The sequence below is a fragment of the Argopecten irradians genome, chromosome 13, assembly GCF_041381155.1.
Source record: "Argopecten irradians isolate NY chromosome 13, Ai_NY, whole genome shotgun sequence".
Lineage (NCBI taxonomy): Eukaryota > Metazoa > Mollusca > Bivalvia > Pectinida > Pectinidae > Argopecten > Argopecten irradians.
The window spans coordinates 22,427,173-22,454,484 of record NC_091146.1 but is presented as its reverse complement, the minus strand read 5'-3'; the positions used below and the strand labels follow the sequence as shown (position 1 = coordinate 22,454,484).

The window sequence follows — 27,312 nt, the reverse complement described above, 5'->3', positions numbered from 1 at the left end:
GCCGATTCACCGTCCGTTCACCGCTTCTTTCACTTTCTATCGTTCCGAGTAGTGTGTTTATTGTAGGATGTTAGTACATTATTTGCCGTTGAAAATACAGGAAAATAATCTCATCAACTTTAAATGAAGTATATTAAAGGTTTATTGAAGTTTTGACAACAACTTTTTAACAAAATAATCAACACTCACGGCTGTTAACTCGCCAGCCATTCCAGGACCAACACGGCGTCAGGTAATGGCGATAGTACGTGACCTCGCCGTTCTTCATGAACGTCAGATTTTCGTTCGGTCAAATTGAATAAAACATCGTCTAAATCATTGTCAGATTATATCCTTTTAGGCCTGTGATATTTAAATATTATGACATCGTACTTATAATTACGAATATATGCCGTAATATCAACAGCAGAAGCCATGGTGGCGTCACCGCTAACATGAATGAAGCGGTGAACACGTGTGATTTTCTCGGTTAATTTATTCCGAGTTTTATATAGTAACACTCTGCATTGTAGTGCGTCGGCAGAGTTTGTAACAGTTGTCTCCCTTTGTACGGACTGTTCTTGTTGACATGTTCGTCTGTTTGGGTGAATTCTAGTTCATTTTTATAAAATAATGGTGGATAGGCCTAGCAATATTCGATTAAATACCCATAATTGAAAAGGCATTTATTGCCAGTTGAATTATTCTTACTTACAAACAAGTTTATATGCAATTTTTTTTGTAAGTTAGTCTGCCGTAGGTTAGTAAGGCTAACAGATGCAGCTTACTCACTAGTATAAGTACCGATATTCAGACACACTTTCGGTGAGAATAATTAATACCTTATTGTAACATTGAAAATAAGTCTGAAGTAATTAAGTGGGAAATTATAATGTGACTGTAACATGTGATAAACGGAGAACCCCTGACTGCTGTATAATACACAACGTAGTTGCAATACACAGTGTAAAGTTATCTCCCGTAGTTCCGGAAACTGTCGATAGGATTACCAAGGTATAGTGTTCCGGTGGTCATTGAAAACCATGAGTGATTCCATAATGGCAGGCGTATATTACACACGCCTCCATAAAAAAAGCAACTAACAATTCTTCAGTCCGACCCCCCTTCAGTACTTCAGTACTTTGATTACGATAGGCATATGTACCTGGTTTGGTTTGTTTGAGTTTTACGGCCCATCGACAACTAAGGTCATTTAGGGCCAAACTACAAGTCATGCATTAATATCAAGATAAAAGATCAGGGTAAGAAAAGGCAGGTAAGGACTAAAACACAGATTGTAAACGTTTATTTGATAAAAAAAAAGGTTTGCATGGGATAAAATAGTTTTGGCTAAAACACATGAGAAAACTCATGCACAAAGTTGATGAAACGATGAAATGTTGAGTTGATACGATGATATGATGATTGATGGGTGATCTTTCCATTTTACTTTGTAAACTTTGCGTCCTCTATGTCTACTTGATGCTAAGAGTTTGTCAACTATTCCCCAATCCTGTTGATTGGCAGCTTAGGAATTTTCCTCCTGGGTTGTCGTTTGTGACGTTTCCTCAAGGGTGGTAATTTGGGAAGTATCCTCCTGCTGAGTATCCGGTATGCTTTCTTTTGGTTCAAGTTGACTTCCAGGGTACAGCTCCTCTCGACAGTTTGGGTCATGGTATGCCTTTAGTCTGTTGGCATGTACCAAGGCTTTCATTACCTTATGTGTCCTGCAGTTGTGAATTCTATAAGTGTGATTTGGCCCCTAAATCAGATATGTAGTATGGCCCTGTCCATTTACACTGAAGTTTTGCAGATTTCTTATTTGGTATTTTGGGATTGTGTAGCCAAACTCTTTGTCCAATTTCGAACGTTGGTTCATTTGTTTTCCGTGATTCATCATATTGTTTTTTTGTATGCCTGTTGACTTGAAGTGACGTTTTCCTTTGCTATTTGTTGTGTTAGCTGAGGCATTTGTTGTAGTTGTTTCAAATACTCACTGGCGGTTTTACTGAGGTTGGAAGTATTGTCAATAAAATCCAGAGAAACATCTAAGTTGGATTTGGTCTTCTGATAATCCCACATCTTGGCCTTTACCAGTTAGCATGGTGATAAAGTCTTCTACTGACTGTCCAGAAGTTTGTTTGGTCTGGTACAGTTGTGCAGTTCTTTGCCATTTCGTGTTGTTATCAGGACCATATCTTTGCAAAAAGGCATTGGTGAGCGTTTCGTAGTCCTCCGTGATGGTATCAGGTAAACTCATGTACCATCTTAATGCGCCATCTTTAAGGCACAATGGCAGCACAGTTTGGGCTTTGTGTTGATTGAATCCCTTTGTCTTCACAAATAGTTGGAATCTTGTGCTCCACAGCTTAGCGTCGTCTGATGAATCTCTTGTGAAGGGTTGTATAAGAGTCAATTCTATATTGTTGTTGTTAGCCATTTTTCTGTTAAATCCAAATGTTCAAAAGTTCTTTTTGTTGATATTATCAGGTACCGGTTGTAAGGAATTCTCCACCAAATGTTATAACGGTGAAGACTGTTACTTGATTTCTTGTCCTTTATTACTGTAGTGTTCAAATGCTCCGAATGAAATCCAAAATCTAAATCTACCCCTCACACCTGACTTGTCGCTTTTATCTCTCTCACTCGAACTGCGCCGAAGAAATCCCCTAAGATGACCCTCCAAACATTCACTCTGTAACTTTCCTGTTAAACTGGTATGGGACTCATTCCATTCTTACAATCTAATTATAAAGTCAATAATATATTTATGCACACCAAACTATATAGGATATTCTACTCTATCAACTGCAAGTTATAAAGTCTAAGGCATTGTTTGTTTGTTGAAGTTATTTAAGTTTAAATTCAAATACATGTAATATCTGTGTTATCTGAGACACAAAAACCATAAATACTAATTTATCCTAAACTGTATCTTTTATCTACTTGTATCATGCAAAACTATACCAATTGAATAATCTAAGGACATTTCATACACAATTCTAGGCTATCTACATCTAACCATAATTAAGCATTTAAATTCTTACAAAAACACATCTGTTCTCTGTCCCGCTAAGCCACGGGACCACCTGTGACCCCTCACTCTACTCCTTGTCACTGGTCCTTACGCCTGCCCTTTATCACTACACTATAATTAACCTACTGCATCCAACTTTCTACTACTCTCTTGCTTGCTCTCTATCTTGTCTGAATATCAAATTACACAAAAATTCACTACTACATCTGCCATCTTTTGATGTTCAAGTTTACCGGGTAGTTTTCTGCACGAGACGCATTTGTTGATAACCCTGCCAATCAGTCTTTAGGCGCCAACGATCCAATAACCATTGTTTCTCAGTGCGCCCTCAGTAATCACGGACCCTGGTGATGGACGCATTCATGGTAATGTTGTACAATCAGATGTGCCACGTGATGCTTCCTTGATAAAATTAGCGGGTTAGTCTCCTTGATGGGCAGATTACTGGTTTTGAGTCGACCACCTACCCGCAACAAGCCGGCGTCGTCCAAATAAGGATCAAGCCCCTTGATTGAACTAGTCTTCGACACTTGCTTGCCAGCGCAAAGATCCGAGATTTCTTCCTCGAAGTCAGATTTTTGAGCTTGTCTGATGATTGTAACTTCAGAGTCGACTCTGGTGGGAAGTGTTTCCACAGGCTGGTCTGCGCTGATCCGCTTATTCTTTCTGAATCGGTGAACCAGTTGTTTGATTCTGAGCACTACGTTTCCAAGACGTCGCCACTTAGAAAACCTCTCAAATCGGTCACAGAAGTCTCCAACAACAGTTTTGCATGGCACAACTGCCACCTCAGGTCGGATTTCCTTGTCCTTAGGTTCAACTAACCCATAGACATCAGAAGAAGCTGATTCAGTATCTTCTTGTAGCTGTTTTGGCCCTCGAAGCCATATGCTAGACTCGAAACCATCTACTCGCGCCGAAGATCGTGTCGCTTGATCTGCCGGATTCATGGCCGTTGAAACATATTTCCACTGGGAAGGCTGGGAACTCTGAAGTATTCTCTCCACCCTATTAGCAACGTACGTATTAAACCTTCTGGTTCTGTTGTTGATATAACCTAAGACTACACGGCTATCACTATGATATCTCACATCTTGTATACTCAATGTCCGACACACAATCTCGCCAACCTCGATGGCCAAGACGGCGGCACACAACTCCAACCTAGGAATTGAGTGGGCTAACTTTGCCTTCGACATGTGAAGTGCCGTCATCTTTAATCTTTATGTAGGAAACTGCTGCCACAGCTGATTCAGAGGCGTCGCAGTATACGTGTAGCTGAACATCTTTGGCTGTGCTTGTCGACACAGGGGTGTACATCCTTGGACTCTGGACGTCCTTCAACTTCTTTAATGACGTCTTCCAGTCGTCCCATTTCCTTTGGTGCTCGCCAGGTAGAGGCGTATCCCAATCCGTCCCGGATGTCAGCTCCCTTAACAAACTCCGGCCTTAGATGGTGAAAGGGGTCAGAAAGCCTATGGGGTCAAAGATGCTGTTTAAGGTTGACAACATATCCCTGCGTGATTATGATTGGTATGAAAGATGTACATCAAACTGAAATGTGTCCTTGGCCATATTCCACGATACTCCAAGACTGCTCTGAGTAGGTAAGCTGTCTACTTGGAAGTCTAACGACTAAACGTTTCCCCCCCAAGTCCTCCGATGGAAAAGATTAAACAATCTCAACACTGTTTGATGCCACCTGGTGTAGGCGAATGTTACCTTTTTGCTTCAGTACTCTTTGTGTCCACTGCATGAGATCTGACACACATTTTGCTTCTGGTCCTGATGTCAGGGCATCATCCACATAAAAGTTGTTTGTAACGAAGCTCCTTACATCCTCGTCTGCTCCCTCGACTGCCTTACGAAGTGAAAAGGTTGCTATAGCAGGAGAGGGGCTATATCCAAATGCGTGAGCGCGCATCCTGTATTCAATCAAGACAAGATCAGGGTTGTTGTCGCGGTACCACAGGAAAAGCAAGTAATCTCGATGCTATTCCTTCACTAGGAAACGATAGAACATTTGTTCTATGTCTGCAGATGTAGCGTATTTGTCTCGACGAAAGCGCAGTAGGATCGCGAGAAGACTGTTTGTGAGATTGGGGCCTGACAGCAAGTGTTTGTTTAAGGAAACACCCTTGAACTCCGCCGAAGAGTCAAGCACTCCACGAATTTTTCCAGGTTTTTTGTTGTTATAAATGCCAAAGATAGGAAGATACCACACCTCTCCTTTAGTTGGTGACGCCACCTCAGCAGCCCCGGAGCCGATAACCTTTCCATAAAGGAAATAAAGTGTTGACGTTTGACTAAGTCCTTCTTCAGGCTGGTATCCAAAATCATAGCTCGTTTCAAGGCTACAGATCTGTTGTTTGGCATCGTCTTCATTCCTTTACGAAAGGGTAGTGGTGCGGTCCAAAATCCGTTTTCCTGAACACATTCACGATTCATGAGGTCCACGAACTCACGGTCTTCTGCTGACCAGGCAGGTATCTCGTCATCCTTAGTCTTGAGAAACAATGGGTCATAGATGATGCTTTCCTGTAGACGAAGGTTGTTTATACATGGCGTAAACAGAGATAAATGCCCATTCATAACGTTAGTCTTAAAGGAACTTATCCTTACTGGCTCGTCAGGTGGGTGTACTTTGTTGAGGCAAACTTCTCCCACAATTACCCATCCTAACCTGGTCTTCTGGGCGAAAGGAGACCCACGGGGGCCAGTTATTTGTTGGTGAATATGGTGTGCTTCAGGAACATCTCTTCCAATCAATAAGCCAATTGAACTGTCTGACCGGTACTCCGGAAGGCATGAGGCGATGCTGTCAAGGTGACTGAAGTGACTACCTATTTCCGGTGTGGGTATTTCGGAATCATCGGAAGGAATGCTGTTACACTCAATAAATTGAGGTAGGCAGAAACTGTCTGATCCATTGCTTGTCTGGACTACAAGCCCTTTCAACTTACGACCAGAACATTTGAAGTTTCCTGAGCAGGATGACAATGTATAATCAATCGCATCTCCTGTGACTCCCAAGGTATCTAAAAGTTCACTTGATGCCAAAGACCTGTTACTCTGATCATCAAGAAGAGCGTAAGCAGACACTGCTCTTCTGGTTCATTTTCTGAGTACACACGCACCAAAATTACTTTAGCACATGAACGTCCATGAAACCCTTCACCACAGACTGCGGTACATTTACCGTTGACGTCATCCTGAACCTCCACGCCATGCAGCTGTTTCGCTTTATGGTCGGAAACGTCCTTTCTCTCACTGTTGTTCTGGGGTTGATGTAAGGCTGTGATGTATTTACGGCTACCACATTCAGAGCATTTCACTTGTACATTACAATCTTTTCTGATATGCTTGTCGCTGGAGCAACACTTATAACAAATGGATTTGTCTTTCAAGAACTGCCTCCGGTCCGATAGGGTCCTTTTGAGGAATTCTCTACAATCCTCGAGGGAATGAGTGCTGCTCTCTGGGTGGATTGGACAGCATCTCTCAGATGATTCTCCCAAGGACAGGGTCGGTACCATTGCTACTCCTAATACTTGAAGCATAAGTGGACGAAATTGGCCCTAGCCACTTGACCAAGAGGTCAAGTTCTTCTCCTGGAGTGACAGATGCTTCTTTCATGACTGACTGAAATGTGGTCATCCAGCATAAATAGGAATATGGCCGATCGTTAAAGGCAGTTAGTCGCGACGAAGCAAGTTGCTTTCGCATGAGAAAGTTCACAATAGCAGGTAGACCATCATCTTTGGTACTGGTGATATGGTGAGAAGGCATCTCGGGTTGATTGGTTACAAATTCCTGAGGTGTGAAGGGGGTTGCTGTAACTCGCAGTGCCGTATCAGGACCCTCAGTACTTTAATGTTTGTTTACATATTCCTCTGTCCGGTCATATGCACTTTGAACTTGTTTTGGTAGGAAAATATCTGACTTCCCCGACTTAGAGGCAGAAAACTCCTCATAAACTCCAGCCTCAGCCTCTGCCTCAGCACATACCTTCTCTTCTTTAATGAGGTCAAGGTCAACTTCAAGTTCTTGTTTCATACGCTGAGTCCTGGCTCAAGCTAGGCTTTCTTGTCTTTTAGCTCGGCTTGTTTTTTTCCGAATCGCCTCCCTTTGAGAAAATTCTCTGGCTGCCTTTGCTCTTATCGCTTCAGAGCCAGTGTCTGACTTCGACGATCGCTGAGAGTTACTGCTACCAGAGCGTGAGGAACGAGTAGATCGTTCAGCCAACGCATCCCGCTTGGTCATCAAGTTGTGCTAGGACGCCTTTCACTGTTGTGTCATAAAAATCATCTTCCTTCGTAAATGCAATAAGATAACGAATGCTATCGTCCGTATAATTTGAATGTAGATAGCTTACATAGTGTCTGGCCTGTATTCTGTAATTTCCATATGCAAGATATAAAAATGTTCTAGCATTGTTTATGGCTGTTTTGTTGTCTTCAATAGTGTTCATAGTATATATTAGCTCATGAACATTCTGCCAAGTGGAACTTATGAGATCTTGGTGCTTCTTTATAGCATCATTGTAGGCTTCCAAGGCCTTAGGAGTGAGGTTTCGAACTCACCGCCCTTGCTCGGGTGTGGCTGGACCATTTCCTGTCGCCTCCTGCGGCTGCTCATCTCGTTTATCTCCATTAGGGACTTGATCTGTTCCCGACATGGTATGAGTAATGGCCACTCAATAAACAAACGATGAACAATGACACCTTACCTTGGACTACTGGACAGGTCTGTTCTGACTTTTTACTGTTCCGCCCCCAGGTATTGGCTCAACCCGGACGGACAGATAACAAGGCTCCAATTCGTATTGACAGCTTTATTGGATCCCGTAAAAACTGTAACATAATTGATTATAGAACTAATTAAACACACCCTCACGTTGTTTGAACTATATCCAATATGTGCACATTAAATTTGCTGATAATAAATGGCTAGCATAGCTTGTCATTACTTTGATACTAGTAAGAGTAGTAGATAGTATGTAAATGATATATGCGAACCTACACAACTTTATATCAACGTATTGATCAATCAATAATATCGTTGTACATAGTACTACAAACTGTAAATATAACGGATTGTCATACAATAAACTTAAGCATATTAACAAAGGCTTACGTCAGAGTGCACCTGTACTGATGGATATATTCACTCATTAGATGACTGTACCACACACCAACATGTCATACGTTCACTGAAAAAGTTAAATACAAAACTTTAAAATGAATGCGAACGCTGGGTCGAAAAGTCCTACGCAAATCCGACAACAACAACATGTTTATAAATTTAGACACACCTGGTGTCACATATCAAATCCGACACGAAGATTAGTTATCGCTACCTGTATCAACCTGCCGATAGTCGGATCAAATTAAGTTCAGATAAACCTCCATAAAACAACAAATTGTTCCATTATTTACTCCATGCTTAGCAGCATGCGGCCACAGGGACTTGTAACGTAGGTTGTGAGAAAGTCTGCTGTGTATACATGTGTACTATATACTATATAAAAGGACAAGGAAATCAACGGCTCGCTTGAAGAGGTACACCTTCCTCTACAAAAGTCGCCCGTATTCCGTCAAACATGGATAAATATGTACATATTTAATATCAATATATTCTTAAATAAATTTTCGACATGGAAAACACAACTTCAAACACGAAATAATATATTCACATACCTTTATTTCACTATGAACGTGGAAAATGCAGTCAGATATCACCGATGTCGTTTTGCCTGTCCAGTCAAATCTGAAAAAAAGAGACCAAAGTCATGCCCGAGTTACACTGTACAGAGAAACAGCACGAGCATCCAAACACCGTACGTGTGGTCGAAATGACTACACGCAAGTAAAGAATTATGGAAACAAGTTGCTGTCCTTCCAAAAAAGGACAACAATACCTGGGCGCTAGCAAGTATATTCCTGTATATCAGAGATGAAAATGGGAAATCTTGACAAAGGCTTAAATTTACTTTTACATAGAAAGTATATGTATGGAATTACATGTAACAGGTAGCTACAATGTTTATCTTTTGAAAATGAAAAAGACTGAAATCAGCTAATCAGCTTTTGATTTTCATCTCTGATTCAAATTTCAAATATATATCACAGAGGCAAATTTATTGGAAATTTACATTTTATTTGTGAACTGCATTGTATAAAACTTATATAACAGTAATATAAAACTTGTATAAAACTTGCATGTAATATTTCTACCAGAAATTTTAAAGTAAATCTTTCTAACATTAAATAAAAAGTAGAAATTTAGGAGTCAAGTAAATAGCAGGTTGATGCTGAATTTCTTAAGGGAATAGGTATACCCATATTTGGATATAAATAGTCATATGAAGTACCAAAATATTGGTCTGGACATGTAGTTTGTCGGTATTCCCAATAATTTGCTGTTGATGCTACCAATTTCTCTTTACATGTAATTTGTGGTCAAATGTAGCAAGGCATAACTACATAAATTATCAAACTTGAAAAAATAATCATGCTGTTATGTTCCGATAGCAGACTCGGAGCAGTTGTTTGATCACAATTGATTTTATTTCAGTATAAACACATATTTAGTTTTGATCTTTAAATACAAATGGCAGCTGTAAATGATATAGAATGCAATGGTTACAGTGTTTATATGAATATAAAACCAATTCTGGTTAAACAATTCCCCTGAATCTATAAAGACTTGTGAACATCGCAGCATGATTGTTTTTCAGGTTTGATAATTTATGTGACCTGTAATTATTTCCTGCTACATTTGATTACATTGTAACTCTACAGGAGAAACTGTTAGCATCTACATCAAATTATTGGGGGACCTGAGAAAATATATGTCCAGATAAATATTTTTGTAAGTCATGACTAATTTTGTGCAAATACAGGGGTATTAATTCACCTGTGAAATCTCTGCTATTTACATGTTTGTTTGTTTGTTTGATTTATTAACGTCCTACCAACAGCCATGGTCATGTAAGGACGGCCCCCATGTATGCGGTGTGTTGCGTGTATGTTGTGCGAGGTGAGTGGACTGGGAGACTGTGGTATGTTCGTGTTGTGTCTTCTTGTATAGTGGAACTGTTGCCCTTTTTATAGTGCTATATCAATGAAGCATGCCGCCGAAGACACCAAGCAACACGCCCCACCCGGTCACATTATACTGACAACGGGCGAACCAGTCGTCCCACTCCCTGTATGCTGAACGCTAAGCAGGAGCAGAAACTACCACTTTTATAGACTTTGGTGTGTCTCGGCCAGGGGACAGAACCCAGAGCCTTCCTCACAGGGGCGAACGCTCAACTCAAGGCCAAAAGTGAGGCGGTGCCAAGGGAGGCATTAGGAAAGATAAAGTCAGTTAGGAAGAAGTGAAAAGATAAGATCCTAAATTTAGTCGCCTGTTACGATCATGCAATAGGGGCAGCAGGTACAATTCTAACGCCCTGCCTGCTATTTACATGACCCTTAGTACAAAAATATAAAACTTTAGGATAATCAAACCACATTAAATGATTCATATGGATATGCTTCAAAAGCTTCCACTTTTGTAACAGGTTGAAGATGGAGTTGATATTCTAACATTGTATTATAAAACTTTTTAAACAAATGATTGTACTGAAATGATTGACTAGAATACATACAGAGTGTATAATATACATGGTTAATGGCAAGGTTATGAAGCTATACTTAAAGGCCCACTACCTTTCCGAAACGGCTTTTAATTTTTTTAAATAGGAATGTAAAACAAGATTGATAGTTTTGAAGAATCTTAAAAATTATTATCTTACCGTTAATACTACATTTATCATCACCTTCTGAACGATTTGATTAAAATAAATTAAATGTTTATTTTTATAACGCGGGTCGTATTATGTTTCCCGACGTCGTCCTAAATACCGCGCGGTAGTTGACTATCACTGCGCCAGACGGCAAAACAGCGAATTGACTTTCCACTGTTTTCATATATTACGCAGGAAATCTTGCATATGTTTGGTGTCGTAACCTTATTTTAGGTCAACGGTATGCATTTTCTGATGTTATTAATGTTTTTAAGAAACCTTTATATTTTGCTCCGGAAAGGTAATGGGCCTTTAAGACAAACAATATAGAAATAATACTAGTTCAAGTACATACAAAATGGACAAACAATACACTAAATACTATAAAGCTACTTTCCCTCATATTTAACAAAACAATTTTGAACTAGAGGTTTATGCTAATGTAATGGAAAGTATGACTTTATATAGGGTAAATTTTTCCAAAGATATACTTCAAAAAAATACTGAATAGTACAAAATGATTTTAAAATGTCTTTGGTAAGAACAGATATTATTGTGCTGTTGGCATACATTAGTTAATGGGTTGGTCAAGATAACTTTGTTTGTAGTTAGAAAATAAATAAAACATAATAGCTTCAAAAGAGGTATATATATTTACATTAATAGAATGATAACACTTTCATCTTCATAGTTTTATTAAATCAAAATTTTCCACTATCTGCAATATACTGAAAGATAAATTATGTGATGGTGAAACCATCTTGAATGAGGTGCTATAGCTAATAAGTAGTCGCTAAACTATATTTATTGGATGTTTTTAAGGCAAATGTTATAATTCTGTAACACATCAACTAGCAGACTGGCAGGGATTTTTCAAGAAAGAATTGCAAACTGCATACATGCATTATATTTTAGGTTATATTGCTTTTATGGTAGGAAGACAAAAATGCACATGTAATCCAGTAAATGGTTCTAAGCATTTAAAGAGATCCTATAAGAAAATAATACGGTTATGTGGATACAACGTAAATAATATTATAGAAAAAACATATTTTAAAGATTATCTAGTGAAAGAAATCATAACTTGTTGCATGCAGATATACATTCATATGTTGGTTTATTTTTTTTCTGACATGTTTTTCTTTCATATGTGTCCAGCTACATGCGCCTTTTTGTAGCTATGTTTTTCATAACGTTTTGTTCGATAACGCACCTGAACTCAAATGATAGTATATCAAGAAGCTTTGTCATCATTTTCGTTCGGTCTACCAATATTTCGGTGGATAAGTTGTTTGCTTCCAGTAATTTTATCAGCTCTGGTTCGAAAATGGTGACCTTTTTCCTAGATTCCGGGGAGACTTCAAAGAGGACAATTGCTCTAATATAAATGTTACAATTGTGTCCTCTGTATTCAGTCTTGCACGTTGGACATTTCATGACGTATGTGTCGTCCTGTAAGATTGTTTGAAGCTTCTTGTTGTTACAGGGTCCATTTCCACATGCCAGGTATGGATCAACTTCGTATATTGCTGTTATCTTTCCAGAATGTTGATTGTTGTTTGAAGCGGGCTCATCCTCATCCTCTGAAACATTTTGAACATCATCGTCATTGCTGAGTATCTGAAAATAAACAAACGTCAAAATGTTTACCCAGAAATACAAATAAAGGCGTTAAATCAAGAAGAACCTCCATTTAAAGTTAAATGTTGCTATTTCCTTCATGGCATATGTATTTTACATCCTTTCATTAAAAATATATATAGGTGTGTGTATCAATACATACCGCACAGCCAGCTCCTTGTACAGTAGAAAGTTTTTTTCGCCTTTGAATAGTCGAACTCGGCAATTTTCAAACCGCATCATGTTGCCTGGCTGAAAAGTGCCCACCATATCGCTCCAGACAGCCATTTTACACTTGTCTGTGTTATCTTTCACAACAATTTCTTGGAATGGAACTTCTGATCCCTGGTATGTTCTTGTGGGCTGGGAAGAAACCTGTGTCAAATATACAAACAAATGCATAAGTTAATGATAATTTCAAAACTTTTATTCATAATGATGCTATGAGACATGAAGGAAACTACAATGACACAGTTTTTCAGATTGATACAGAATATCGCTCAATGTTACCCCAATATTTATATGTATTTATTATGAACAAATTATTTTGGAAAATACGACAAACTTTATTACACACCTGCACTACTTTGGCTTTGACTTTAGCTAGTGTTCTAGGAGGTGAGGACATTGCTTCATTGATTGTCATGATCTTTCCATCGTTTTGTTGTCCCCATGGGCTAGGAGGGTCCCACATGCACCCCCCCCCCCCCAAACCGCCGAAACCAATATTTTTCTGAACCCTTATGACCCACTGATCACAAATCCAAATGTTAACATTGCATAAGTTGGGATGAACTTCCGGTTATGACGTCATCAAGATGGCCGCCATCTCGAATTTCACTAAAAATTGAAAATTGTCATAACATTAACATTTTTCAACCGAAGTAGACAAATGAGGTATCAAAATGACCACAATAGAACAACAAATACATATCTGGACCAAAAAATCCAATATATGTAGTGATTTCTACGCAGGAAATGAAAAAATCGGATTTAAAGCTCAAAAATGGTGATTTTTCAGCAAATTTTTCATATTTTGTTTGACGCAGCAAAAATGTTTCCCAACAGCAATCTATTATTTCTAATAAGTTTTTTGACCACTTGTCAATCAGTTTAAGCAACAAAAACAACCAAAACCAATGTTAACATCGTATAAGTTCCGGTTATGACGTCATCAAGATGGCCACCATCTCGAATTTCACTGAAAAATGAAAAATAGTCATAACATTGACATTTTTCAACTGAAGTAGACAAATGAGGTATCAAAATGACCACAATAGAACAACAAATACATGTCGTGACCAAATAAGACAATATATGTAGTGATTTGAACGCAGGAAATGAAAAAAAATAATATTTTAAGCTCAAAAATGGTAATTTTTCAGCATTTTTTCATATTTGGCTTGACGCAGCAAAATTGTTATTCACAATCAGTTATTTGACCTCTTATCAATCTGTTAAAACAACAACAACAAAAATATATAGAAATGCAAAAGAGATTTGTTATACCATCATTTGGTTTACAAAACATCACCGGATGCGGCATATGATTGTTATTTTTTCCAAACCGCTAACACTACAGTTTCCTGGTGTCTTGGAATTTCCTGAATATAACATTGGCTATTGACGATTTATATCTTAACAAATTTGAATTTAAAGTTGGCTGAATATCTAAGTGGGACTTCAAAATAATCCATTTTCATGCTCGAAATTTTGTAGACTAGTAGCCTCTCAAACTGAAGGGTATCAAATTAAAGTTCCGTAAATACCATGACACTTTTCGAAACATATTGTGTCTTTTAGAATGAGCACATCCATTGTTTATTTCCCGTGTATAACGCAAGATATAAGATGGTTACTACAGTGTCACATATTTCTTTCACTAGTTCTTAATGCTAATCATTTTCGTTGTGCGTGCTTTCTCGCCAGAGTGTCGTCTTCGACCTCGGTGACCTGATGTGACATTACATTACCGGGTTACCATCGTGGTTCTAACTTGTCAACTGTCCATGGTCAGAGTTAAGATCAGAAACATCGGCTTAAGGGATGTGGGAGCTTTTCCTGTTTCCAACCTAGTTTCACCTAGATTCACATATCGTATATGATGTACCAGACTTCCCCGGCATGATGGAAAAGACACCATATCAACATTCTGCGGAGGGTTGAGTTGGTTCTCCTTAATTCGTATGAAGCACAATTCCTAATTCTTGTGAACTTCAGTGACCATAGGTGGCACAGGTGGATTCTTTGAGGTCATAATTGAGGTCTGCAGTGAAGTTTCACTCTTTGCCAAGTCTGGAAAGCACTTTAGAGAACTTTTTACTGGAGAGTCTTCAATGGTCTCTTTGCGAATACACCAGATGTGACACAACCAGCACCTTCAAGGGAGTGGGAAAAGTCATACCAATGAAAAACATTTAACATTTATGCCCTCATTAATGACCTCGATGATATCACCTGTGCCATTTATGGTTGCACGAGGGTCCACAAGATTGATGAATAGTACTTCATACGAATTATGGAGTTATGTGCTTAAGAGAACCAATTCCACCATTGGAAGAATGTGCATCTGGTGTAATTTCCATTATGCCGGAAAAGTCTGAAACAGCATATACGTACGATATGTTAGAATCTGAAAGAGATCCCACATCCCTGAACCTGTTGTTCCTGATATGAACTCTGGTCATGGATGGGTCATAAAAGGCTAGAACAACACTGGTAATGCAGTGTCACATGAGCTCATCGACATCGAAGACGTCGATCTGGCTTTTGACGAATTGGATACTGATATCTCGAGTACTCTGATTCGGACTGCATGTCTTCAGTGAATAGGTCAGTGAGGCGAGAAAGCACGCACAATGATAATGGTTATCATTGAGAACCAGTGAAAGACATATTAGTGACATTGTAGTAACCATATGACATTTTGCTTATACTATGGATAAGAAATAAACAATGAATGTGCTCATTTTCAAAGACACAAATGCTTTGGGAACTGTTAATGATATTAACGGAAACACAGGCTTAGCTTAGGTTACATTTGTTACGCTATCAGTAGGTGTTGTGTTATTTTTGAGACGCTGCTAATCTACAAAAAATTGAGGGTATAACAATAATTCTTTTTTTTGCATTTCTATATATTTTTGTTGTTGTTGTTTTAACAGACTGATAAGAGGTCAAATAACTGATTGTGAATAACAATTTGTTGTTGGGAAACAATTTTGCTGCGTCAAGCCAAATATGAAAAAATGCTGAAAAATTACCATTTTTGAGCTTAAAATATTTTTTTTTTCATTTCCTGCGTTCAAATCACTACATATATTGGCTTATTTGGTCACGACATGTATTTGTTGTTCTATTGTGGTCATTTTGATACCTCATTTGTCTACTTCAGTTGAAAAATGTCAATGTTATGACTATTTTTCATTTTTCAGTGAAATTCGAGATGGTGGCCATCTTGATGACGTCATAACCGGAACTTATACGATGTTAACATTGGTTTTGGTTGTTTTTGTTGCTTAAACTGATTGACAAGTGGTCAAAAAACTTATTAGAAATAATAGATTGCTGTTGGGAAACATTTTTGCTGCGTCAAACAAAATATGAAAAATTTGCTGAAAAATCACCATTTTTGAGCTTTAAATCCGATTTTTTCATTTCCTGCGTAGAAATCACTACATATATTGGATTTTTTGGTCCTGATATGTATTTGTTGTTCTATTGTGGTCATTTTGATACCTCATTTGTCTACTTCGGTTGAAAAATGTTAATGTTATGACTATTTTTCAATTTTTAGTGAAATTCGAGATGGCGGCCATCTTGATGACGTCATAACCGGAAGTTCATCCCAACTTATGCAATGTTAACATTTGGATTTGTGATCAGTGGGTCATAAGGGTTCAGAAAAATATTGGTTCGGAGGTTTGGGGGGGGGGTGCATGTGGGACCCTCCTAGCCCATGGCCTAATCGTTTTGCTGTCCCCAGAGATTTGGTGCACTCTTTCGTACATCCTCAGGAATATCAAATGGTTTTGTTACAGCCACTTCGGATTTGGACGTCAATGCTATGAAGTCACCTTTTGGAATGACATTTAACAGCATCACTCCCATCCCAACTTCAAATGCTGACTTTTTTGTAATATCATAAATACTTGCTGAAACAGCCTTGGTCTCGTCAGCTACCACTGCATGGAATCTTGGTTTAGGATTCCCCTCAGCTGCAGTGATACATTCTCCAACAGCAAGCACCACTGCCTTGATGTCAACATTCTTACTTTCTTCTTTGTCGAGATTTGCAAGTTTCATCATCTACAAAATACATTACTCGTTTTTTGACATTTTAACTTCAGCGCAAGCATACAATTTTTTTTACAATTTTCTAATTAAATATGAACATAACTTTTGATTATAACTTGGCATACTTCACTTTATTTTACAGGCATTTTTGTGAAAACAGGCATTGATTACGTCAGATATCATATTTGCTTAATTATTACAGAAAATCAGGCATGATTACATTATGCATAACATTATCAAATTTCTTCAATTTTGTCAACATTTGCACATACTTTACAGTTGCCATGTAGTCTTAAAAGTTAATTTTGATTTCGTAAATGGTGATATTCTTTCAACGGTTTAATTGGCGGACAAATCTTTTGAGGATTCAAAGCCAATATATATAATTCTGACAATGAATTTATTCTGCTTAGAGCAACATACAAAATGTATGTGCAATTTACACTAATGTTGTGATATTGGAACAAAATAGCTAGTTTAAACCTTTGAAAATAAACTAATATACTTAGATTTTGGAACAAATGCCAATGCTGAATATGAATTTTGCCGTTAACTATATTTTACATGTATGAAAATAAACTAAATTAAAATATACATGTACCTTGATTTAGGAATAAATGCCAATACTAAATGTGAATTTTGCCACTAAATATATTTTACATGTATGAAAATAAACTAATATACATGTACTGTGATTTAGGAACAAATGCCAATACCCCACGGTAATGAATATGAATTTTGCCACTATAACTACATTTTAAATGTATGAAAATAAACTAAAGTTCTTAGTACCTGGTATTCAGAACATATCTCATCAATGAATACTTGTACCAGTATGTATTTTGTAATTAACTACTAGTAGTAACTGGTTTAGAGTACATTTATGAAAACAAAATCTAAACTGCTTAGATTTTAGGAAATATACTACTGAATACATTTATTTTGCCACTAACTATATTTTACATGTATGGAAATAAACTGATGTACCTAGATTTGGAACAAATACCTATACTAAATTCAATATGTATTTTCCAGTGACTACAAAACAATTAAGTTTCAGTGCACTAATTGGTAAGTTATTACAATTTTAATTGTCACTATTTTTACACCCTAAGTTCATTTGTAAATCAAACATAAGTGTCTGATACAACATTTTAACAAGACCTTCTGTCTTTTTATCCATATGTTTTTTTAAAGCCATTTGAGACATGCTAACATTGAATATCTAATTTGTCACTAACTTGAATAAACTAAACTAACTAGATTTAAGAACACATGCCTAATAACTACACATATGGAATCAAACTAACACTACTTAGATTGCAGGATATATGGCAATTTACAGAATATCTATTTTGCCACTAACTACATTTTACATGTATGACATAAACTGATATACCTAGATTTTGGAACAAATGCCAATACTAAATATGTTTTGCCAATTGGTTCGTTTGCAGACATTATTTCTCATGGCATTGCTTTGGATGTTGCATCTGATTTCAATAGGAAGAAGAGCGAATAACTTTTCATAGATGTCATTTCTGTCCAGAACAACATTTGGTAGTTTGTTTTTAGCCACAAATATTTTTTGTATTTCTGGCTTAAAAATGGAAAGTTTCTTTGTAGAAGTTCCCAAATCCAGAAGAACTGTGGCACGCGCATACCAGTTGGTGTGACTTGCCCCAAATTTGTCATTGCAAGAGGGACAGCACATTACGTAGTTTCCTTGCAATATCGTGTTTAACTTTTTGTTGTGGCATGAAGGCTTGGGGCATGCCAGATATGGATCCACATCAAATAACGCTGTAATTGTGCCACTGAATAATCCTTCCTCTTCAAAATCTTCATCCTTGTCGTCTTCACTATTTTCTGTCAGTTCATCTAATTCTTCATCATGATGGAGTATCTTAAAAAAATATGTATGTGTTTTTAAAACATGTAACTAGTGTGATAAATTAGCTCTTCAGAACACAAGCAAACTATTTCACATATTATATAAAAAGGTTATAGTTATACACAGGTCAATGCTGTTTTTAGTTTCATTATAAGATAAACGTATTTACTACTAAAAATAGTTATCCTTTATATTACTTGATTCTTAAATAATTGACTTATGCTTTCTTATTGTGAAAATCTTATATATATTTTTCATTTGTCTTAACCACGCAATATATCAGGATATTTACTTCACTCTGTCCATCTCTGACAGCGGTCAGTCTTTTTTGCCTTGATATAGCCTCACTTTGCATTTTTTAAAGTGCACCAGCTGACCCACAGAATATTGTTGTACGTCATCTTCCCACACAGCCAAAGTAGCTGCTCTAGACCCATCCCTTATCTTCAATTCCTGATAAGGGATTTCCCTCCTTGATGAAACAGGGGACACCTGTAAAGTACAAGCAAGAAAAAACTCAATCAATAGTACCGTAGTTATTATAATTAAATATTAGCTTACATTATCTGTATCTTTATTGAATGTACAACAGATATTAGTTTTGTACATTGAATGTACAACAGATATTAGTTTTGACATACAGTGTATATATTTCATTTAAATATTTTTGAAAGTTTTAGTACCAACCTTGACAACTTTTCCTTTGACTGATGCATATGACTTATCAGGTGATGATAGTGCAGATGAAATTGGCTGGAGCATGACTTGCTTGTTTCCAAATAGTTTTGGTGCCTCCTTGATAATGGCATCTGGTACTTCAAAACTTTGTATCCTTGCCACCTCTGTCCGGGAAGTAACAGCCAAATAGTTGTCTTTCATCAATCCATTAAACAGTAAAACTGCGGTTTCTTTCTTAAACTTGCTTGTGTTTTTCAATCCATACACTGTAGCAGAGATTGAGCCAGAAGTGTCGCCCAGAACAACTGACATCTTTTCAAGTCCAGCAGACTGAGTACTGACGTCTCCTACTGAGAGAGGACCATTGCTTTCAGAGTCACATTTGTGTCCGGGGCACTAGCCTTGACTTCACTGATAGTTTGCATGATCTGAAACATTCACATCAACGCTATATATCAATAAATATTTACAAGAAAAATACACAATATCTTTTTCTTTAATAAAATATAAAATGACAGTTACCTAGTTAAAAGATAATATACCGCAGGTAATATTAATATTCATGCATTGCAAAATGATACTCTAATTTTTAGGTCATCTGACCGAAGGTCAGGATGACCTATTGTCATCGTGTTTTGTCCGTCGTCGTGCGTCGTGCGTAAAACTATTTATACAAAAGCCTACTCCTCCTAAACCCTTGAGTGAATTACATCCATATTTGGTGTGAAACATCATTGGGGAAGGACAATCATATTTTATATAAATGAGATAGGTCCGACCCCTAGGGGCAGAGGGGCGGGGCCCCAAAAGGGCAAATTTTCTTAATTTTAGCTTTAAAATCCTACTCCTCCTTCATCCTTGGATGGATTTCATCCATATTTGGTGTGAAACATCATTTGGGATGGGCAATCATATTTTATATAAATGAGCCTGGTCCGACCCCTAGGGGCTGAGGGGTGGGGCCCCAAAAGGGCAAATTTTCTTAATTTTAGCTTTAAAATCCTACTCCTCCTTCATCCTTGGATGGATTTCATCCATATTTGGTGTGAAACATCATTGGGGAAGGACAATCATATTTTATATAAATGAGCCTGGTCCAACCCCTAGGGGCTGAGGGGTGGGGCCCCAAAAGGGCAAATTTTCTTAATTTTAGCTTTAAAATCCTACTCCTCCTTCATCCTTTGATGGATTTCATCCATATTTGGTGTGAAACATCATTGTGGATGGACAATCATATTTTATATAAATGAGCCTGGTCCGACCCCTAGGGGCTGAGGGGTGGGGCCCCAAAAGGGCAAATTTTCTTAATTTTAGCTTTAAAATCCTACTCCTCCTTCATCCTTGGATGGATTTCATCCTTATTTGGTTTGAAACGTCATTAGGGAAGGACAATCATATTTTATATAAATGAGCCTTATTGACCCCTAGGGGCTTAGGGATGGGGCCCAAAAAGGGCAAATATTCTTAATTTTAGCTTTAAAATTCTACTCCTCCTTCATCCTTGGATGAATTTCATCCATATTTGGTGTGAAACATCATTGGGGAAGGACAATCATATTTTATATAAATGAGTCTGGTCTGACCCCTAGGGGCTGAGGGGTGGGGCCCCAAAAGGGCAAATTTTCTTAATTTTAGCTGGCCCACTTCCTGTTTTCAGGTTTCGGTCTCCGATCTCAATGAAAAATTTGTCTATAGGGGTTTTAATTGATGCCGAACAACATACAAACATTTTCGTAAAGATTTTGGTATTCCAAGATGGCCGCTGGCCCACTTCCTGTTTTAAGGTTTCAGTCTCCGATCTCAATGAAAATTGGTCTATAGGGGTTTTAATTGATGCCGAACAACATGCAAACATTTTTTGTAAAGATTTTGGTATTCCAAGATGGCCACTGGCCCACTTCCTGTTTTCAGGTTTCAGTCTCCGATCTCAATGAAAATTGGTCTATAGGGGTTTTAATTGATTCAGAAGGGGAAACTTTAGGTGAGGACAATCATATTTTATAAAGGACCGAGCTAAGACCCATGGGGATAGTACGGCGGAGGTCCAAAATGGGAGCTTTGCTGAAATTTGGCTTTAAAATCTGACTCCTCCTCATATTAATCCTTGAATGGGTTACAACCATATATGGATGAAGGGCTACCAAGTTTGTTCAACAAATGACATTTACCTATTTCAGAAACTTACATATTCAACTAAAAAATTCCTTGTATTATTTATATTAATCGTTAACCAATACTTTATACTGTTACTTTGTTGTTTTGTGCAATGTCAGATGACCGTTAAGGCCCATGGGCCTCTTGTTATATACAAAATGTACATGTTTCTACGGATGAAATTGCAAGATTTTATTTTACAAAAAGATATAAATGATACTCTTGCTTTCATATACATATCTTTTGATTAAACTTTGCAGAAGAAAACTTGCGGAATGGCAGATTTAAAATAATGATTGATTGATATGGTGCTGCAAAGTATAAATAATTTGAATACTAACTTGTACTGTATAAGTAAATATATCCTTGTCACATCCTATCAACTATCTTTGTTCTCTTTCATGCAAATTTTTGTATTCTCTCTTCTCTCAATGGCGGACATATCTTTTGATGGTTAAAAGCTAACAGGTAAAGACCAGATATTGTTTTCACTCTACTCAAAGCTACATAAGCCATACCATTTTCAAATATATCATTTCCTATTGATACTGCTGCTATGTCTAAAAATGCACCTTGAACTTTATGTATTGTTGCTGCCCATGCTGGTATTATTGGAAATTGTTCCCTTATCAATATTCTACCCGAATAATAAAAATCTTGACAGAGTGGTTGAATAGCTATAGCGTTGCACTGCTGAGACACTTTTAAAACACCACCAATACTTTCATCATCACATTTTATGTATATTGTGTTCACTAAACCAGTAGGCCCTTAGAATTGTACCTGCTGCCCCTATTGCATGATTGTAAAAGGCGACTAAATTTAGGATCTTATCTTTTCTCTTCTTCCTAACTGACTTTATCTTTCCTAATGCCTCCCTTGGCACCGCCTCACTTTTGGCCTTGAGTTGAGCGTTCGCCCCTGTGAGGAAGGCTCTGGGTTCTGTCCCCTGGCCGAGACACACCAAAGTCTATTAAAGTGGTAGTTTCTGCTCCTGCTTAGCGCTCAGCATACAGGGAGTGGGACGACTGGTTCGCCCGTTGTCAGTATAATGTGACCGGGTGGGGTGTGTTGCTTGGTGTCTTCGGCGGCATGCTTCAGTGATATAGCACTATAAAAAGGGCAACAGTTCCACTATACAAGAAGACACAACACGAACATACCGCAGTCTCCCAGTACACTCACCTCGCACAACATACACGCAACACACCGCATACATGGGAGGCCGTCCTTACATGACCATAGCTGTTAATGGGACGTTAATAAATCAAACAAACAAACAAACAAAAGTAACCAGTACTTGGATCTTTTATTATGTCTTGAACAAATCCAAGCGCGCCATTTACCAACCCATTTTCAGTGTAAATATTTCTTAAAAGCATCACTCTTGTAAATTTTGAAATACGCAATATATTACAAAGACCACCAGCATTTCTATCATCATTTGGAATTAAATCTTCTGGTACATCATAAGAGTGCTTCCTTTGTAAGTCATTTTGTGAAAAGTAATGAATAGCAGTAATTCTAACTACGTCATCACTGATCAAGTTTTGCATCTTGTCATTATGTTCTACAACTTGTCTTACAGTAGGAAATAGATGCAAAACTGTAGTTATGTTATATGGAATTGGATAAATAATTCGAGTCTTTTACAATGAAATATCCTCTTTTTTCAGTAACCCTACCCTGGCTCTATTAAGTAACTGAGCAAATGAACTATTACAATTTTGGCGAACATTTTCTGTTAAAAATACAGTTTTGAAATTCGACCAAAGGTATCTGTTCTCAAATACATAATGTCCTTTTACAGGCCGAAGTTGTAAAACATCTCCAACCAAGATGACATTTATTCCACCAAAATGGACAAATTCAAACTGTCTAGAGCTTACCATTGAAATTTCATCAATAACCAGAGTATGGATACCTTGATATAATGTGCGCAATTTCTTTAAAGATTTCCCCGTTAACTCAAAGAATGTGGGTCCACCATGTTGAACAAGAAGATGAAATGCACTGTGTAAAGTATTGCCACGTACATTTCCAGCTGCTGTTCCTGTTGGTGCACACACTAATACAGGGGATTTACCTAACTGCATGCTAGTGCAATGATTGAGCCAATCAACAATTAAATTTGTCAAAAAGCTTTTCCCTACTCCAGCACCTCCAGTTATGAACAAAAGTAACTGAGAACTAGATCTCTTTTTGTAATAATCCATTATAGTTTTCATAACACTTCTTTGGCTACCTTTAAACTTTTCCAGTTTCAATTCAAGTTGATTTCTTGAAAGATAGCACACCTGCAATTCATGTATATGTTGGGTGTCTGTAATGTGATTCACAGAATTGTTGTCATTGACATCAAAACAATCTACACATTCTGAGTCTAATGGTATAGAGATGTTGGCACTCTCTTCTTTGAACTTGAAGCCAATTCAACTCTTGAATAGTGAATAAATCTCAATGCATTTTCAATTTCCTCTATCAATGCATGAGAATGCAAATGCTTAATATCTATATTACTTTTCTTTTCATAAAATGCATCTCTAGCATAAAGACTACCATCTGGTGATCTTAACAAATCATCTTCATTTTCAAAAGGTATATATGACATCAGTAGACTGTAAAAATAATCATCTGTTGCAATTGACAGCTTGGGAAGTCTTATCACAACTGCTTTCTTTCTTTTTCTTATGCAAACATGTTCAAAAGGTGATTTCAACTTTATTCTTTCTAACCTAGATGAGTTTGGGGATTTATCAGAGAGTTGACATTTAACAAACCACTGTGTGTAAGCATGCTGGTCTAGCTTTGTAGTAGTCAATTAGATTGTTATGAAAGATGTCTGTACTTTTCTCATCAAGCTCTTCTCTATCTTTCTTTGATTTTAACACTAGAAATCTTTTCCCTGGTGGTTTAGTATTCAATGATAAAACAGTCCTTGAAGAAAATATTAGATTAAGGTCATTAAGCAGTCTGTATGCTGCTTCCTGTGCACTAAGTTTTCTGGTTTTTAGAATACATGATCCTATTCTTAACATACGTGTTCGTTGATTTACTGTCCTATCCATGGATGAAAGTAGTGAAGAAAGAGCAAATTTTAAATCTTCTGGCTCTGATTTACATAAATATGCACAAACATAATAGGCAACTGCTTTACTATTGCTTGCCAATTTTCTAGAATAATCTTATTGTATGCATTTATGTACGCATCCCTCTCACCACGTTTTGTTTCATAAAAACGACTTTTTAAATTCTCAAGACCCCAAATCTAAATTACTTAGTAAACGAGTTTTTTTGCATTCTGAAAAAGGAAATCCAAACCTACATCTACCAGACTTTCTAAGACAATTATCAGAATGATAATGTGTTTGAAATTTCTTTGCAAGAGGACACTGTGATGAATTTGTACTAATCACTTTATCTATATATTCAATAAAATTTTCATGGTTGCTAGATATATTTTCAAAGTTTTCAATCCAAAAGAAGAGATGTATATGGGGACTGCCACGGTTTTGAAATTATATCCTCCCAAAATAATCAATAACCTTACCAAATGGTTGTAATGGTCCACAAATTACAGTTTTCAAAATTGATTTAAATCGTCTTTGAAAGTGAATAGCCGTCATCACTGGATCTTTTTTTACAAAGTCTAATGCATTTGTAACTGCACAGGAAGTCTTATAATCATAACCTGAAAGAGTCATTATTAAATCTGGCCAATGCATATCATTTGCAGACAAAGTAACAAATAAACTTGGTGGCCCAATGGATTTGAAAGTTGCAAGCAAGTTCAACAAATTGTTTTTCCAGTAGACTGCTGTACCTTTCACATTTTTTATGAACATAAACGAATTTTGCAATAAATCTGGATTGTTCCGAAAATCAACAAGTTCCCCAGCTGTCAAATTATGATGTTTTCGCATTCGCATGTGAATATCAACAGAGTTATATAGTATACATTTCTCGTAAAAATTAACAGCATGGAGAAGATATGAAACATCTTTACGAAATCGACCATCTCTAATACAATCTATGCTGAAAATATTTAAAGTTAGATATCGGTGTATCTCGTTTTTGTTTGTAACCGTTTACACTGTGTGGAAACGAATGAGGAAATGCTGATTCTTCTCCACCATCTACATCATTTGCATTCAAAGGAAGAGTTTTGCATTTTTTAAGAGCCAAATGAAGAGTATCACTGGTGATTAAACTTGCAAGATCAATATCAGGAGCAACATAATCTACTCCAATTACACCTACCTCATCATATGTGTCCTCAATTTCATCAGCAGCATCATCAGGAATTATTTTAACATAGGAAAGGAATCTTTTGTCTAAAGTAATATTTTTGTAAATAACATTATTTGATTTCAGCCATAACAGAGCATTTGAGATTTTATCCTTACGGACAACATGAGTTGGTTTTATTTCTTTATTATTATATTCGAACTCTGGAAAGAATGTGGTAGCATATTAACTTGTTGTTCAAAGTTAATAGGAAAATCAATTGACATTCCTTTCTCTGCTAACTGACCTCCTGGTAAAATTATCACAGTCATAAACACTTGTATCCTGCATATAAGGCGTTTTTCCATGAGCGAAAGACCCTGTAAGCATTCAGGCCGTTTCCCTGGATCCAGATGATTACCTATGCTATTTAAAAACGGTAATTTATTGCACTTCAATGAGTTAATACAATGTAAACACACTGAGCTTTGTGGTTTTAAACTCAATTTTTCTGAAATTATGAATTCATTTTTCAAAAGAAAAACTTGATTCTTGTATAAGAAACGATCACAACTGTCACATGAAAAGCATGGTTGATTTTTGATTTCTGTGAAGAATTTGTCATCTATATAACCAGATTAATCCATGGGTTGTTTTTCAACATCAGAAGATGTTTCAACTCCCATTTCAAAACTTGTTATTAAATCACTTGACTGAAATGAAACTGAATCACGAACTTCAAAGTTGCTACCAATAGGAATTAGTGAGCAAATATTGCTAGATGACTCACGACTTTCACTGCTCTTTACTTTACAACTATACCTTTTCTTCTTTCTACAGTTTGTCATTTAAGCAATAACTGTGTTCTTTCAATTTTGATTTACATACCCTTGCAATGCTAGATTCAACGTCAATATGTGTAGCAGAATCAACAAAGTCTGTATTTTTCTTGTACTTTCATATCATTGAAGTAAAAATCAATAAGATGATCATTCGGATTTTTATCAGATACAACAATCTTTAAATCATCAGATATATCCTGTTCTTCTGGAGACCGAGGAAAATAAACAGTATTATCCATAGCTTTGACATTATAGATGCTTGTTTCCATGTCATTATAATGTGCATTGTTGTCTTGATCTTGCTCATTAGCACTTATTACTTCACTTCCATGGTTTTGATAACTGAATAAACCTGGTGATTTATTATAAATATTTGCAAAATATCTCATAACCAAATGCCTTTTTAAGCTATCCAAATCCGTAAAAACCAAAATAACAGACTTTCCATATGGATCTATCTCACCGAGTTCATTTGAAGCACGAGAATCAAATACAAAATAACGTTCATTGTTGTAAGATATTGCTATTGTGATTTGGTCAAACGTAGCCAATACATAATCTGATATATGAAAAGCAGAATTTATTGATTCCATAAGAGGAATGGCAACTGAATCATTACTAGTGATATCTTCCCCTACTACGCCAAAACATATATCATGATAAACTATTGTGTCTAACAGGTGATTGTCAACCAAAACAGTTTCAGGGAGGTCGTCATGGGCAAGATAAATTTCAAGACCAAACCCTCTTCTGTTGATTATTGATTCATATAAATCATTGCCTTCAAACA

The 27,312-nt window shown here is 36.9% G+C and overlaps 1 protein-coding gene across 1 annotated transcript; it reads right to left on the bottom strand.

Moving 5' to 3' along the window:
- Positions 1 to 3,351: 3,351 nt before the first annotated feature.
- LOC138305708 (uncharacterized) lies at positions 3,352 to 4,230 on the bottom strand. The gene has a single exon (XM_069245990.1). It carries the CDS (start codon positions 4,228 to 4,230, stop codon positions 3,352 to 3,354), a length of 879 nt encoding a protein of 292 aa, XP_069102091.1.
- Between the last annotated feature and the right edge of the window lie 23,082 nt (positions 4,231 to 27,312).

Bases quoted from the DNA above. Each gene is read 5' to 3' on its own strand.
- LOC138305708 (XM_069245990.1), bottom strand. From the start codon at position 4,230: ATGACGGCACTTCACATGTCGAAGGCAAAGTTAGCCCACTCAATTCCT.